We start from the raw sequence: 18,196 nt of genomic DNA, 5'->3' as shown, positions 1-18,196 counted from the left end.
AGGCGAGGAGACAGCGAGGGCTCCATCTCTGAAGTAGATAACAAGCCTGTTCTAGACATGGAATCTGCCTCAGCCCTTTCCTCTGTTTTCCCAGCTTTCAAAACTGAGATTTAAATGCATATTTTTAAAGTTGTAGAAAATTAAGACACTATGACCACAACAACACAATGTTTGCAAACACTCAAACTGTCTGCTGGTTTCCCTACCCACACTCACTTTAAAATGAGTACAAGACAGCTATCTCCTCACAGCATAGGGGAGCTACACTAAAGACTCACTTTCCCCCTACTCATCATGCAGGAGGCGAGCAGATATTTTGCTTCTCAGACCCTTGCATATTTAAGAACATATTTTTTTTCTCATGCCTCTACTCCCTAAAATCAGAATTCTAACTTTGTAAAAACTTCGTCCACACAACTCTATGTAGCTTTAATAAAAACTATTGTATGCATGGCCACCCTGTTCATCATGTTTTCAAGCTGTCCAGCTTCATTCTTTCATTTAAAAATCTTTGCTGTTTCTTCATTTAAAAATCTTTGAACAATTAAAGCTTCACAAGTTGTGGGGAAGCTACAATGACAAGAACTTCCTTTAGCTATGCTGTAGGGCAACCTTACTTCAGATGAGAACCTTTTCACCTCTCTTCATTTGTGAGGACAGTTTCATTATGTTCACTAATGTTCCACTTTGATTTGACCTCCATCTATTCCGAGATGCCCACTGTCCACTGTATGCTTATCCCTGGTAGAAAATGTACTGATTCTCTTTGCTTTTAAGCCTACTTGTCTTGCTCGAAAGCTTGATAACACTGTGGTTGTCGTGGGGTTCCTTGCACGTCTCCATATTAGGGTCTACTCAGATCTTGTAAGCTCAGGTCTGCTGATAAGTTCACAACTCCCCAGCCATCATTTCTGCAGACACCTTTGTTGTCCCAGATTATCTTTCAGGACATAAATACTGAGTCTGGCTGAGAACCATTTCCTATACTGTTTCCAAGACAAGAAGGTAACTTGTGAAAAGTCCTCTGCCTTTGGGAGGCTGCCCTTTCCCTGGGCCTGCAGTGACAGAAAGCAGGGTTTTCTTGCTCCATTCCATCGTCCAGCATCTGCTGTCATTCTCAATCAATCAGGCTAGAATATAGAGGTCAAATGAAAACACACAACAGTTACTTCCGTGGATCCTAAGCAGCCAGCTTGCCTGCTGTTTTCTGGAGTCATTTTGTTTGCTGTAAGTGGGATCCCACGGTGGGATACCTGCGTATCCCAACACAAATAAGGACAAAAATATCTGACCTTCCAAAATCATAGGTCACTTCAGAACCTCTTTTCATAGGATTACTGTGCAGGTCCTTAAATGTTATTTCTGTCAGATAAATGAGTCTCCCATGGGTTTTTCTTTTTTTTTTTTTATTGTTGCCTACTTTAAAAGTGTTTTAGAGAGATGCTAAGAATTAAGCACAGGACATTATATGCTAAGCAAGTGCTCTACCACTGACATTCTCTTGCAGTCCTGAAATCTCATCAGAGAAGGCCTTTGCAGATCTAGCTTAATGAGGAGAGTTCAATCTTCAGGACCCATATGATAGAGAGGTATGTATTATACAGTGACCAACTTAAACTGTAGTAATCACTCATAGGAATTTTAGCCATGAACTAAGTCACTGATAAGTATCAATGAAAATATATATATAAGACAGATATTAAACTCCCACAAGTACTCTTGTTTTCCACATGCATGTTATGTCACACATATATCCTACTGACCCACATGGGTGCACATAAGATCATACTGCATGTACACATACATGCACAAGCACACACCCAAGAATGAAAAATACTTTTTAGATATAGAAATAATCACTGAATAATAAAATTATAAATGAAATCAATGCCTTCATTTTGCTTATTTAAAATTATTAGAAAGGCAGTATGCCTGGAATCCTAGAATTTTTAAGGCCCAGGAACAAAATTTTAGAGTCTGAAGTTAGTCTAGGATTCATAGTAAAAGCCTGTCAAAAAAGAATCATGTATTAAATAATAATGGTCCAGTTGCTGAGTAAGTACTTCAGTTAAGGTAGCATCTTATATGGAAAAGTTAAGGTTGTATATATACTGCTTCTGCCAAGTACAACCAAAATTTCAAACATTGACTATTAAATACACTGTATGTGTTATACAGTGACCAACTTAAACTGTAGTAATCACTCATAAGAATTTCAGTAAGAGACTAAGTCATTGGTCAGTATCAATGAAAAAAATATACAAGGCAGATACTAAACTGTCTGACTACTACAAGACTCATAAAAGATTAGCAGGAGATACTAATTGGAAAATAATGAGAAAATAGTGTTTTAATGGAGAGCTGCCTCTAGGATATCAGATGCAAGGGATTAGAAATTACCATATCCGGGGTTGCTTCTGAAATTGATTGCTAACAATGGGCAAATACTAAGGAACTAGGGTAGGAAAGCCAAAAGAACACCACAAACCAGTTAATTCACTGACAATAAGACAGGAAAAGAACAAAGGGAATTCTGTAATGATTTGCATCATAACCACATCTGAAATTCAACCAGTGAAGCAGAGTGTCCCCTGTTGCTTTCTTCTGGCACTGGAGTGTTAATACAAATTGAGCAAAGTACTTGTACTAGTTAACATTCCTGTGGGGTTAGGAGAGATTCGGGGTCATGTAAACCATCACTTCACCAGGACTGAAGTGCAGGCATGCGCATGTCCATCCTCACAGGATCACTTGATCCTCTCACATGCTTCCTGCCAGGAAGGAAACCCACAAATACAAGGAGCCCACACGCAAAGAAAGTGGGGAATCCTCTGATCATTGTGAAGATGGTCAGATTTAATTACATGTGTGAATACTGCTTATTAATGGATTATTCTCCACCCCTTCCCCACTGCCAAAACAGGGTAGCATCTGCCCACTGTAGGACAATACTCTCAACAAGCAAGTCCTCAAACTGTAATTACACACTTCCTTCTATCTTTCCCTCTTTTCACTGGGGCACTTGTAGTCATAGAAATTTAAAATGAAATCTCAATCTCTCATAATTTTGGAAATCTGAACAGGTAATTGAATAGGTTAATTTACGATGGATAATTTATAAAGCATTAAATCTCGTAACTGTAGGTCACTCATATTTATAACCCAAGCTGTCCAAGGCTGCAGGGGTAGACTTATGTGCATGTATATATGTATATATCTATGTGTCTGCCGAATATTTTTGCAATGGGTTTGCCTTTGAAATGAGTTCCCCTGAGATTACAGGCAGTGTACATAGGGACCGGAAGAAAACCTAAATGAGGGAAGTCATGAGTGACTACGCATTGTTGACACAGGCACAGCCATGTCAAGGATAACAAGGCCTCTGAGCTGTAGGAAACTGGAAAAGCTGATATGCACATGGGTGTAAGACTTTCTGTAGCGGTCCCAGTGTGCGTGCCCATAATATGAGACCAGCCTATGTAAAAACTGGCAACTGTGGCTTTCTCCTGAGGTGTTCATAGCCTAATGCTGTGCCTCTGTAAGGACTTCCTACTAAGATTAGATAGCCCTTCCCCCTGTGCTGTACTGCAAACACACTGAGGCTCCTGGTTGTGGAGACAGAAAAACCCCATCTCCTGTGTCTGTGTGTCTCTCTGTTTTAATTTCCTAGCCACCAAGAGTCAGGGGTTCAAGACCAAGGATGGCCCATTGTAAGGCTGGAAACAAGTATGCTGTGAGATACTACATGCAACAATATAATTTATTATTAAACCAGTGTTTTCCTTTTCTTTGTCTATCTGATAAATACTGTCTCTAATAGACTAAAGGTTAGGTATAAAAAAGTGGCATAGGAAAGTGATGCTGTAAGCTTCTGACATTAGATTACCTGGATCCACCTCTAGCCTCTACTGCTACAGAGAACTAGGCTGTTATATAAATTATGAATTTCAATTTCATCATTGATAAAATATAGGTTACATAATAAAGTTGCTGTGGAATGCACTGAGCTTTATGTAAGTGAATAAGCTTTAGGGCAGAGAATCCTGGAGCTAGAACTGGAAGTAGCTCACAGTATACTGACGGACACAGCATCAAGAAGCTGAATAACTATGGAAGGACATGTGGACAGTGTCCCAAATGCCAAAGAAAACCCTTTGTTGGGTTTGTCTCTTCCATTTCAGAAGATAATGGATAGACAAGTGACACTTCTCTTCTGTTTCCCTATGAGACAGAAATACTCTGAACTGTGTTCTGTTGTTATTTTGTTTTTCAAGACAGGGTTTCTTGGTTATCCCTGGATGTCCTGGAACACTCTCTGTAGACCAGGCTGGCCTTAAACTCAGAGATCCATCTGCCTCTCTGACTCCCAAGTGATGGGATTAAAGGCGTTGCCACCAACTCTGAGGCCAGGGCTGTCCTTTTTTGATGTATTTAAACATTTAAACTAAACTCTTCCAAGCCGCTCCTCTCCTAAGTTGCTATGTGTTTTTAGCCATGTGCTAAACCCACTGAGAAAGCCTATTTTACATATTCTCCCTTACACAATCAAGAATAAATATATAGATACTTTATAAATCTTAAGGGATACGAAACGTTTAACTGCTCATTTATACTCATGCTGTGGAGAATAATTGAATAATTTGTGATTTTGTTGCCACATAAATATTTAATTATTCTCTAAAATACCATTTCTAGCAAACTATTAATTTAGTTCTTACATTCCTTTTTTCCAATTTTATAAAAAATATGAAAGCCATTAAGTATGACTGATGAAGTTAAGTCACTTATAAATGACAATGTTTAGGAAGTCTATCTTATGGCAGCAACAGATTAAAGTTACGGCTTCAGAAAGCTAAAGCACATGTAAATTATTGGGGTTAAACTTGCTTGATAAGTTTGAAACTAGAGACACTGCCTTATGATAAAGCTTCCTTAGGAATCATTTAATTGGTTTTGCTGGGTGCCAGGTGATGTTTTAAGATACTTATGTTACTAGTGAACTGGTTAAGCCTTCTACAAAGATACAGCAATGTGGCATATGAAGACTGTTGAAACCAGGTAAGCTGTAGCCCAAGAAAAGACAACAGGACATCAGAGATGCTCACCACGTCAGAGAGTCTGTTACAAGGCTTAAGAGTACTCTAATCTTTGATTCTCTCAGAATTACAAATCCCTTGAAGGGCCATGGACTTTTCCAATTAGCATTATGTTTCCTGCACACACAGGCAGAACTTCCCAGGAGCCACAGCTTCTGTTGTAATGACTTCATGCAGGGAGATCCCCAGTATGGAACAAAGCACTCACCACTTCCACAGACTGCGTCCGGCTCGGATTTCATGGCTTTACAAAACTGTCTTCGGCAGTTTTCTATCCACTCCGTTTGTTTATCAGACATTTTGAAGCATGATAACATGTTTCCAATATCATTGTCTAGTAAGCAAAATCACAGGTTAGAATATTACAGGCTAGATAGTCAAATATCTGTATTAAAGTCAAAGGAGCTAACAATAATCCCTAATATCAAAATAGAGCAATGATTATTTAGTATAGGAAAATGACAGCCTTCCACTCTATATTGGAATTATTAAGTAACTTAATGGTTAACTGAACACTGATACTAGTATACCACAATTGCCAATCATCAGATTGGCCACTAAGTGAGAAATGGGCAAAGAACTTAAGTAGCACATGGCTGGACAGGGGGCGTGTCCCATACAGAATAGAACAAAGTGAGTTGGCAGTAGAGGTCCTTATCAGATTAACTCCAACAAAAAGCAATTTACCAATGATTAGTTTCAGAATTTTCTACTTAGTATTTTCAGACTTTGGTTAGTAGAGAAGCTGAAGCTAAGGGTAGGGAAAAACTATCATATTCCGGCACATGTGCACACACCTAGAATATACATACACATAGACATCTCAGTAAAGAAAACACGATCTAAATTACCCTTCTAATTAGTCTTAAAAGACCGAGACATATCATCCATCATCCCACAATTATCACAGCCAAAGTTGTATTTGTAAGCATAACTAAGAAAGGATAAGGATATTTAAATTACAAAAAAAAAGCTTTGAATGACACACAACCCTACTGCCACTGTGCTGTGCACACACTTTGCACTGTCTAAGATTCCAAAGTACTGGAATTATAGGTGTATACCACCATGCCCAGCCCCTCACAGAAAATGATAGCCTTGCAAAGTCAAGCCGATACACAAATAATTCCCTGGCGAAAAGTATCCACTATTGTTTTAAAGGATTTAGATGAACATAAAAAGGAAACAGTTAAACAGAGTGTAGTTTATGATTAAATACTGACCTCCTGGAACTCTGTAAAAAGAAAGCAAGTAGCATGTGTATAGCAGCATCTCTAACTTTTGAGTCATTCATTTTACTGAACAAACTGAAAGACGTACAGAGGATGAACACTCTGCATTATTATTCCTGTGAAATGTGGGCGCCAGAAAAGCAATCTTATAGTAAGTACCGGTTCTCAAGTAGCTGCAGTTTTGATCCCAAGGGGGGAATTTGGCAATAGGCATTTCAGTTCCCACAACTGAGGTAGTGGGATGAGTTCTCACCTGGCATCTGATAGACAGAGAACCCCAGAAATACTGCTAAAATGCCTAAGTGGTAACACCCTGGCTCGCCCAAAAATTGAACATTGCAAAATACTAACAGTATTATGACTGAGCTGAGGAGGAGGAGGAACACCAATTCAGAGGAATGAGAAGGACCAGTGTCTACCCGTGACTGAGGATGGAGAAAAGATGACTCGGGGTAAGAAAGACTTGCTGTGAGGACATGAGAAGATGTTATGGTACGAATAACTACAGACATTTATGAAATTTCACAGTAGTTTCTTTAAATGAGTGCATTTTATCACATATCATGCATATATCACGCATATGTGAATGTTTATAGATAATTGAAAGCCAATAACTAAGCAAGTTAGCATGCCCTCAACTACGAGTGGCTCTATATCACAACTTGGTATGCCATTTACACTGGAACTGACTACACTTTTATTAAAGGTAGGCGCTTTTATACAATGCTCACTTACGAGAATCCTAAGGAAGCCAGATGTGAAAGCGTATGCCAACAATCCCAGTGTTCCAGTAGCTTGGAAGGCACTGAGGATACATTGCTCCCTCATGGTCAACTTTGGACCCAAATTCCTGACTCTCCATTGCTGATCATGCTGCCTGGGTTAGACCCTAACTCAAAAGCAGGACTTCCTTCTTTTCCATCCCACTCCTCCTGACTACTGCCAAGATTACTGTTTACCTGTCCTGTATTTTTTCTCTCAAACTTTAGTAAAATGGTCTTTAGCTTCCCTCTGAACATAAATTCGGTAACTAACAAACATGACTAAAAGCCTGAAAGAGAATCCCAATTTCCTTAGGAGCACACAGGCTGGTGAGGCTGGTAGGGTTGGCCCAAGATCAAGGCCATCCTGGGCTACAGAGTAAGTGCCCCCCCCCCCGAAAAAAAAAAGGGCAGCATCAAGAAGAAAACCCTTAATGATCAAATAATGGTTAATTACGTTTTCAAGAGTATACTTTATCTTTTAAAGAATTATTTTTTTGATACAGTGACTCATATATCATGGGGGTAATCTCAAAGTTCTGATTCTGAGGCTATACCTCTAAACACTGAGATTAACAGCCCGTGCCACTGTGGTGGTTTGGATGACAGGCTCCGTCACTGTGCCCAGTTGGTAACATTGTTGGAGAGGTATGGTCTCCTTGGGGGAAGTATGGCGATAGGAGTGGACTTTTAGGGTTTAAAACCAACTGCCATTCCCCATTCATTTGGTTTCCAGCATGTGATTTAAAATGTGAACTCTCAGCTTACCAGTACCACGGCTGACACCGCCTGCCAGATGGACCCTTCATCTCTAGAACCATAGGCCCAAATAAACCTTTCCTTCTCTAAGTTGCTTTGCCATGGTGTTTTATTACAGTAATAGGACAGCCTAATAAGACAGCTACCAAACTAGTTTAAGAATTTTTATAATCATGACAGTTTTATAATTTTGATGAATTTCTGGGTGCTCTATAGGGGCCTGTAATAAAATGAATCTTTTTCTTTATATATATATAAATGAATCTTTATTTATATATATATATATTTCTAGGAATATAAAAATTTCATTATTGGTTTCTAACACCATTTTAAGAACAGACAATTCTATATAACTCAAATGGCATAATAGTATTTCTAGAAACTGAATATCACAAACCAATACTCAGTTATTATATAATTCAGCTCTGATGAACTCACTACAAAAAACTACCACTGTTCTATGCCCAAATTAGCTTGCTATATCTTAAAAGATAGAAAAGGGCATATCACTCCTCTATATGCTTCTTTAGATCAATATAAATCAAAGGTACCTATGAAAAACTAGGAGAAAATGAAAACATTCAATTTAAACTATTCTAGCTCCTATTGAAGAAAACACAAAAACAAGAAAAGAAATACAGAAAGCTCCCCATTCCTGATATTCACCACTGACAACTGACTTTGTTTCCTCTCTGAATGACAACATTCCTGTTTCATAGAAGAGTAGAGCTTTTCACTTCATTTTAATAATAGGAAATATTGTATAATTTAAATGTATAATTCAAATATTATATTTACCATATAATACTATACACAATGGAATAAAGACTATATAACAAAAAATAATTAAAAAAAAAGAAATAACATCAGCTTGATATAAATACAAAGAAGCCCTACTGTTCACCCAGGAAACAAGCCTTCCCTTAATTTCATATGAGATTGTGAATTTCCACATATAAACATGTGAGAGATGCTGTGGAAGGAATGGGAATCTCAAGGTAAGTACCAAGAGATGCCCAGCCTACTGCACATATCCAGAATTGCATCCTGAAGCTTAATTGTAGAATTACTGATTTCCATTTGTGTTTCTATTCTTTTATTAACATGGCCATCACTTCAGATTATATTATAATAAGCAAGAGAGAGCAACAGAATACTTTTCCAAGAAGCACACTTAATACAGGCAGATTTACCAGTTTCTAAGTTTGAAAATATACATAACATTCCATGTTATAATTAGTCAAACAGGTCTCATCGCAACATTTTCATGCATGTGTATATCGTGCTGTGGTTATTTATATAAGAATGGACTCACAGGCTCACAGACAGGAATGCTTGGTGACCTTGAAGTGGCACTATGAGGCGGTACCTCCCCCCACCCCCGCCCCCGTCTCTGTCTCTGTCTGTCTCTGTCTCTCTGTCTCCGTCTTCCTCTCCCTTTCTCTCTCTCCCTCTCTCTCTTTCTGCAGTTCCGGATATAGAACTCTCAGCTATCTCTCCAGCATCATGACTACCTGTGCATTACCATGCTTCCTTCCACAGGAACAATGCACTAAACCCATATGTCAGTCCAGGTAAATGATTTCCCTCTATAGGAGTTGCCATGGTCACAGAGTCTCTTCACAGCATGAGAACATTGACTAAAACATATATTTTACTCATATTTACCTCCATTACCTTCTCTGGCCCCAATAGTTTCCATCCTTTTTCAAATTAATCTCCGGTTCCTTTTCTTTTTAATCTAGATTCCATAAAGGAGAGGACATGTGACATTTGTCATTTTTAATCTGGCTTGTTCCACTTAATATGATGGTCTCTAGTTCCATCTGTTTCATTATAAATGACTTGGCATCTAAAGGCTTCCTAGTCCATGTTAAAGAACTGCATTCCTAAAAGACAGAACTCATTTAAAGCAGAGTGTTCATTTTCTTCGATTGATCACTTCATTTTTTTAACTTGTTGACTAAACATTTACTGGAGGAGATACCAGCCAAGTTTGAAAACATAACGGTTATGGTTGTACTCGATAAAAATACTGTATGGTCTACTTTTTCTCATTGCTACCTATATACTTATTTCAATTTTTAAGGAGATAAACACATAAAAATACATCCTCATTCTTCAAAAGAGAATGTGTATTTTCCTGTCTAAACTGGCTACTTTAACACCTACAGTCCAGGAGAGAAACCATGATCTTAGCAGTATCACTATCATATCAGACCCTTCACTTAAAGAGCTGATGTCAAATCGGAGTGAATTACTTTTATCTTCAAGGAATAAATATAAATTCCAAGAATAAAAACAATATAGAAATAAGAAAGAATAAGAACATGTCTAGTTTGATTGAGTTCCAGGCCATTGAGAGAGATGTGCAACCCTATCTCAAAAGAAACTTTTCAGAGAAAAAATCCTTTTCTATTCCATAGTATATAATTCCCAATATTTGTGGACTTTCACTTGCCCTCATAATGTGTTGTAATGTGTCAGACAACAGACATGTGGCACAGCAGGGAGCTCTTGCACTCACCTAAGACATGGTATGTCCTGCAGACAGGAACATATAGAGCTTAAAGGTTTAAGCACGTATACTAAATTTGTTCAAACCTTACAACTTACAAGCCGATGAGTCTGGTCTAGAATTTGCTTATAGTTTGTATTATGTCCAAAATTAAGAGCTATTACCATTTACAGTTATGGACTATAAGATGAAATAACTGTTTTGTCATATGAGAAGATATCAGAAGAATTTATCTGTATTTTAATAATAGCTGACACATTGCATTACAGAAAATGATTATCAATAAGGAACTAACTCACTCTTATATAGTAGTAAGAGAATTTTTTTGTCAGGCAGAAAATCATTATTCCATCAAATAAGTAGAAATATGACAGAGGAAACAATAAAAGTAGAACCCTGACACTACAAAAGGATGGATGTGGAATAATTGTACAATGAGACATTATAAAGTTTGTTTTTTTTTAATTGTGAGAAAAATGGGATAAAATGATAGCAATACATACATTTATGTGCCTTTGAAAATGACAGTGATGTTTTATAGATGATAAAGTAAGTGTAATGTGGGTGCCCAGCTCAGGAAAGATGTAAACTCAAGTGTACTCACTGCGAGGACCTTTTAGCCACAAATCTACACATGCTGTGGATGCTCGGTCAGATCTGAGGGTCCCACAGCTGAGAGGCAGAGTCACTGGGGTTAGTCTGGTAATGATCCCCAGCGTCTAATGAGAACAGTCTCAAAGGCAGAGGTTTGATGGGAGAAGAGACTTCATGCTGACTCCCCTCCCCATGTCATTAAACAGATGATATGGCCTGACTTCCTTAGACCCTTGACACCCTGACAAATCAGCAAAGGGAACACAGATTTCTTTGATTTGCAGTCCCAGGGATTTTAGTACTGGGTGATTTTATCCGATTTTGCTTGTATCTGGTTTATTTTGCTGATTTTTTTTTTTCACTTTGAGGCTGTGAATATTCATTCTATGAATATACTAAAAATAAACAAGCTGGCCAGATGGTGGTGACACACGCCTTTAGTCCCAGCACTCAGGAGGCAGAGGCAGGCAGATCTCTATAAATTCAAAGCGAGGCTTGTCTACAGAGCAAGTTCTAAGATAATCAGGTCTACACAGAGACATTTAGTCTAGAAAAACAAACAAACAAATGAACTGTGTACTTTAAACGGATGAATTATATCATATATTAATTTTATCTCAGCAAAGTTATTGACGGAAGTGAAAAATGTCTGTATGACTGATCTGGATTCTGATAGAGACTGCCACAGAAGCAAGAGAGGAGGACCAACTAGGGGAAAGGACAGGGAAGAAGCGCACGTGTTTACCAGCGGGCTCACTAGCTGTCACTTCACTTAGACACAGGAAAGCGAACCTTCTGGAAGGAGGAATGGATGGGCAAGGAGTGCCTGTCAAGGAGTTCCCGTGAACACAAAACACTCCCTTCTGTGAGAAGTTACTACAATATTTTTAACTTTCAAAAGATGGCCCATACACATTTCTCAGACCTGAGAAAACAACCAGTGAGTAGTGCTACCCCAAGAGACTTATTAATGGACGTAACAATACACAAGAGAAAGACAGACAGCATACCCTCCACCTCTGAGGGTGCCAGCACCCACTGTGTTAAATGTACATCAAAATAACATCACAATAAAAAGGAAATTCCACAGTGTGTAGAAGCCCTGAGTGCAAGTCGTCCCGAGCAAAGGCGTATTGTTGACATGGCCGTGGCCAGGTCCCTGAAGCTTTAGACCCTTGGGGAAATGGCAAAGCCTCTGCCCCACAGTAAGGCTCAGAAAGAAGGCAACATCTTCCTCTGGTCCACATGTGGACAATGCTGGTGTGTGAAGAAAATGCCTACCACAGCTTTCTCTGCCTGGATATATACAGCCTGTCAATGGTCCACTATAGAGACTGCTCTGATGGAGACTAGCTAAGCTTGTCTGTTTTTAATTACATATTTGCTTTATTTACATTTCAAATGATATCCCCTTTCTGTGTTATCCCTCCAATTTCCTGACTTGCATTGCCCTATTCTGGGGGCATCAAACCTTCACAGGACCATCGACCAACACTGATGTCTGAAATGGCCATCTTTTGCTACATATGTAGCTGGAGCCATGGGTCCCTCCAATTATACTCTTTGGTTGGTGGCTTAGTCCCTGGGAGCTCTGGGAGTACTGGTTGGTACATATTATTTTTCCTCCTGTGGGGCTGCAAACCTCTTCAGCTCCTTGGGTCCTTTCTCTAGCTGCAGCACTGGGGACCCTATGATCAGTCTATTGGTTGGCTATGAGCCATGCGTATTTTGATCTACTTTCCAATAAGGATCAAAGTATCCAAACTTTGGTCTTCCTTCCTCTTGAGCCTCATGTGGTCTGTGAGTTATATTTTGGGTATTCCAAGCTTTTGGGCTAATATCCACTTATCAGCGGGTGCATACCATGTGTGTTCTTTTGTGATTGTAAACTTGTCTCCTTGACCCAGTTATTCACCATAAGCCCTGACTCCTTGTTTATCTGTTATAACATTACCTCCTAGTATACTTGAATGCAATAATCTGCCTCTCCATTGAACTGTATATAATTAACATGCGGAGTCTCCTGAAGAGTCCAGACCACCCAATCCCAAGTGTGTATGTGTGTGTGTGTGTATGTGTGTGTATGTGTGTGTGTGTGTGTGTGTGTGTGCTTTTGATTCATCCCCTTGAGGTCCCAGGTCTGGCCCTGGCACCACAGTAGGTATAGTACCATAGCATCAAGATACATGGGGTGTACATATAGTAGAGTTGGCTTATGGCAGCTATATAAAGGCAATATATGTTATGTCTCTTTCTGTGGCATATTTGTATGTGCCCAAGTGTGCTGCTGTGCTCATCTGTGCAGCTACGGATGGATGCTAGAGGTTGATGTTGGCATGTTTGAATTGTGTTTCAGTTTTGTATTTTAGGACTGAGTCTCTCCCAGAACTTGCAGTTTGGTCCAGAGTGACTGGCAACTGAGTCCACAGGGTCTGGCTGTATTTTCCTCCAATGTATATGTGCCATTACTCCCAGTCAGTTTCTATGTGGTGGCAAAGTATCTGAACTCAGACCCTCACACTTGCTCAGCGAGTACTTGATCCTGAAAGTCCTCTCCCCACTTGGGATAAAAGTAATTTTAAAAAATAATAAAACAATGAAAGTCAGAGAAAAAAAAGACAGAAAATGTCTTTTTTTTTTTTTTTGAGATATTTCTCTCTAATGCCTTCAGTATCTGGAGTGTGCAACTCAATCCCTCTGACTATGTTTCGGTTTCAGCACAGGAAGCCTACATTTCTCTCGCGTGTTACAAAAACAGAGTTTTCACCCTACATTCAGGCAAACAGAATAAAGTAGAGCAGACTGGTCAATAGGTCCTGAAAACTCCTGGGGGAACTTGGAGAATAAAAAGAAACATGCATGAATACCATCTTATAAGCATCCTGCTGCAAACAGGTGGACCCCATGAGCTACCTTCCAGCAGTTCCTGTGGATAGCTTCTAACAGGTTAACCTGCACCTGCTCTGTGGCCACAGATTCAGTTTTTTGTCTTCTGCAAAATGAACAATATAAAATATACTAGCACAGTTCAGATATATCCCAAGTAATAATTACTGCTGCTATAGGCAATATAATGTTTGCCTTTCATCCTCTCTGCTCATATACATGTATGTGCACATATATGTGTGTATACATACAAATGGAAATCATTAGCTTTTTATAAGGCCACCTAAATTTTAATAACGTTGCATTGAAATGTTCACATGAGAAATGGCTGAACTAGATAATGCCTCCAGAGTCGTGTTTCTAGAGACGAATCATCTGACAGCTCATACTGATGCTGAGTGGCTAACAGGAGACAATTTAATCAACGAGGAGATACCAACTGCCGCACGCAGAATAAATCTAGAAGCTGGAAGAAGAACGAGGATCAGTTCATCATGTGCAAATAACTGAAATTAATTTTTTCAACAATGAAATAACATTCTAAAATTTTGTGTGCAAATGATGATTAACCTGATGCCTGTCCGAATCAATGAATTATTGCCTCTCAATCAAAAAGCAGAGCACAAAATATATGAACCCTGCTAGTCATTATTAGCTTTAGTACTGTTTGTGTAACTGGTTCAACCTCACTAATTCTGAATGAACTTACCCTTTTAGAATAAGAAGTTGGTTACATTTTCCTCATTAAGTTCACTGAGCTCTGATGTCCATACTTACATTTGAGGGAAAACTAGACATATTTTTACTTCCTGTAGCATTTGCTGTTTTCTGCCCTCATCTTCAATCATGGCAAAGATATTAGGACTCTCAGAATGACAAATAAAATTTATAAATGTAATATATCTTTGCAAGAACTCTTCCTGAAGTCGTCTTCACATGATCATTACTACTTAGATTATTTTCTTTGTGATGCAGAACCACAGATGAGTTCAGAGGGGTCTTAGGAGGAGACAGCAGGTACTCCTGCTAAATCAGGACTACTGTCTGATGCACACGTTTGTGGTTGTTCACAGATGGAACTGCAGTATAAACAACTTCCTATCATGTGGAAAATGAGAGACTAAATAATTCTAGACTTGTACAGTCCTTCCTATAACAAAGCCTGTGCCGGGAGGGCTATGGCAAAGACACAGCCTTCTATGCTAAAAAAGAAAGGTTTTTAACTTACTCCTCACCCTCTACCTGTCCTCCAATTCCAATGCCCCTTGTCACCCCCAGTCACATAGTAGAGCAACTGCAGTAGCCTGTATTGCCTCTCTGCCTCCACTCCCTGAATCCATAGATTCTCATGGCGAACTCAACTTTCCTTTATCCTACCTATCCTATCTCAGCACCCTGCCTTCTAGCCAATCCCACCTCCTGCTTGCCAGGTCCCAAAACCTAGAATTGGGAGTGGCTAGGAGGAAATTCTTAAACCCTGCTGATGGAAATGCAAACTGGTACAGTCAGTATAATATCAGTATGGAGATTTCTCAAAAAACCCAAAAGCGGAATTACCAAATGATCCAGACATACCATTCCTGACGATATACCTAAAGGAATCTAAGTCAGCATATAGATATTGTATATACATTTATACCACAGAGTACTGAGGAAAACCAAGCTACCGAAGCACCACAGAAGCCTGCCAATGGAGGATATAGTGGTGTGTGTGTGTGTGTGTGTGTCTGTGTATACACACACACATAATTGAGTTGTATTTAATCACAAAGAGAAAACTCCTTGCATAGAACAGAAAGTCTTCAATATAAACTAAAATATCCTATATGATGAAAACAAGTGTCTCATTTTATCTTTTATATACAGACTCTAGCTTTTGTAAACAGAAATGTAAACAGAGGCTACTCGGAAGAGAAAGGAGAAGAAAATGGGAAGGGAGGTAACGGAAGTCAAGGAGAGGAGTAAAAACTATCATGGTACATAATAAACAAGCATTAACATGTCCTAATGAATCTGATTGGGCTGTACAATTAATACCCATTAATGAAAAAGTAGGCAATTGCAGCAGAGACTGATGAAGGCTGAAGGGTGAACTCCATCCAACTGTGCTATGCATCGTGAAGGATATCGGAGGGCCCTCCAGAAAAGGAGAGTATGTTCACACTTATGTGTATATTTACCTTTGATGGCCTGGCTTATTCTCTTATTCTACTAGACACAATGCACTCTCTCTCTCTCTCTCTCTCACACACACACACACACACACATACACACACACACACACACTTTATCTAAGCCTAGACTCAGGAAATTATGGGCACATTGTAGGTTCACAGGATGAAGATCTAAAATGAGAGACAAAGAAGGAACCGTAAGAATCACTATCACTGAGGGGAAGCGAGGAGGAAGTGGACGTTGGCTTTTACAGATCAGCCAAGGCTCCCTGTTCTGGCTGAAGTCCAAGTAGGCACGTGGGCAGTCAAAGGGTTGATGTGCATTAATAACACACGGATGCTCCTGACCCTTTCTATTGCAGCAAAATGAGAGGTTTGGTTTTTGTCTAAAGGATGCAGAATGGGAAAGAGGGAAAAGAGTTTTGAAATTACTCATGCAAGAGAACAGGAAAGTAAACTGACCTGGAAACACCCTATAACTGTCTGGCACCTACTGGCAGAACATAAATCCACTATTGCTCTTTTATAAATCACTTTTGCATGGAGTAAAAATACACTTCCATCTGTACTGATTCCTAGGTACTGACGGATATGCTTATCCTTGGGGAAATATCTATTTATGCCTTATTTTCATTTCCTTTGTTCAAGTTCCCAAAATAAAGGTGGAAGTCAGCTAATAAAACTGACAATGAATCTGACTCAAAATACAATAAAGAAATGTCTATCGCCAAATGAAACTTAGCAAAAGAAAACAATGCTGTATTATGTCAAGGAAAGCCCAAGCTAAACGTTGAGGCACTGAAACAAACAAACAAACAAACAAACAAACAAACAAACAAACGGGTGTTGATGTATTATTTATAATTCCTGGGAAGCATCCTGCATTTAGCATTTATTAAGTGCACAGTAGAGAAGCAAGCATGCAGGTTAATAATCTAAAGACAAAAGCTACAGAATAAACAGCCTAAAAGAAAGTCTCAGAGCAAACCGGAGGATGAGAGCAAACATGAAAAGGGCCTGGGTTCCCCGAAGGATGGGCATGAGCATGAAAACATTCAAAGGTACCACAGCAAGACCCTCCCCCTGAACAATGTGCAACGCTACTCCCAAGTGTCTGAAAAAGTAATAGATTTAGTCATGCAAGAGTGAAACCCAAAGCCAAAACTTGAAAGCACATAAACTGAATGCAGCATCTATCTTTCACACATGATTTCTTTCCAATGTAAGTTTGACAGCATTATAAAGCACAGGATGTTGATGTTAAGAATTGACTACGAAAATAATGAAAAGCTTGATGGTGAATCCTCATATTTCTTGTAGGGATTTCCTGGCCTAGAACCTCTTGGTGTGGTCCCAGCAGAGTGTGATGTCATCGAGCTTCCCTCCTCTGCTTGAGCCCTGTCTTTGCTCGCTGTTGCTTTGCCCTTCAAAGCTCACATACAGTCTGCAATACACACATCTTCTCACATAAGACTCTCTTTGGCCAGGCAGTGTGATTGATTATATACTATCCTAGCACATTACTTCGTCGATTTCACTCATGTTATCCTGCAAAGCTATACAACTATCCATTGGTAAGGATGCCTCCTCCAAAGGTGGATAAAATACTTCCCATTATAATTCAAATTTAAAGACATGGGGTTTGTGCAAACACAGCAGTTATTTTAAAAAAAAAAAAGACTACCATGCTAAACAAACCTCTTCATGTGCAGAATTTAAACAGTAGCCACTGATCTAGATTTCTTTAAAAAAAAAAAAAGTTTTAAAGATGTATTCCTGTAGCACATGTGTGCTGAATGTCCTGAGAGCCAGGAGTGGGTGCCAAAGACCACAGAGCTGGAGTTAAAGATGGTTGAGGAAACTGACCTGGGGTTCTCTGCAAGAGCGGGGAGTGCTCTTAACTGCTGGGCTGTCTCTGCAGGCACCACCAAGTCAGTCTTTAAATCAAACATTTTTGCTAGTGGAGAAATGTGTTATACCTTTGCAGCAAATATTACTTTTTGACATCATACAGTTACTAGCTAAACAAAAAACAGGAGTAAATGGAAAAACCGAGAGGGAGTGGGAGGGGGCAGCGAAGGATTCATGTGTACATGCTGAATGGAAACCCACACTTACCTTCCTTACAGCCTTGTTCTCGAAGTATAGAAGCATTGGAATATCACTGAATAGGAAA

The 18,196-nt window shown here is 39.2% G+C and overlaps 1 protein-coding gene across 1 annotated transcript in view; it reads right to left on the bottom strand.

The window, feature by feature from the left end:
* Positions 1 to 18,196, bottom strand: part of Tbc1d32 (TBC1 domain family member 32) — a 200,223-nt gene that overhangs the window by 48,473 nt on the left and 133,554 nt on the right. The window contains exon 26 of the mRNA XM_052163596.1: positions 5,305 to 5,430. Coding sequence (XP_052019556.1) covers positions 5,305 to 5,430 — 126 coding nt within the window. The remainder of the gene's footprint in view (positions 1 to 5,304; positions 5,431 to 18,196) is intronic.

Source organism: Apodemus sylvaticus, chromosome 19 (assembly GCF_947179515.1).
Source record: "Apodemus sylvaticus chromosome 19, mApoSyl1.1, whole genome shotgun sequence".
NCBI lineage: Eukaryota > Metazoa > Chordata > Mammalia > Rodentia > Muridae > Apodemus > Apodemus sylvaticus.
The sequence above is the reverse complement of the archived record's forward strand: the minus strand, read 5'-3'. Positions and strand labels throughout refer to the sequence as shown.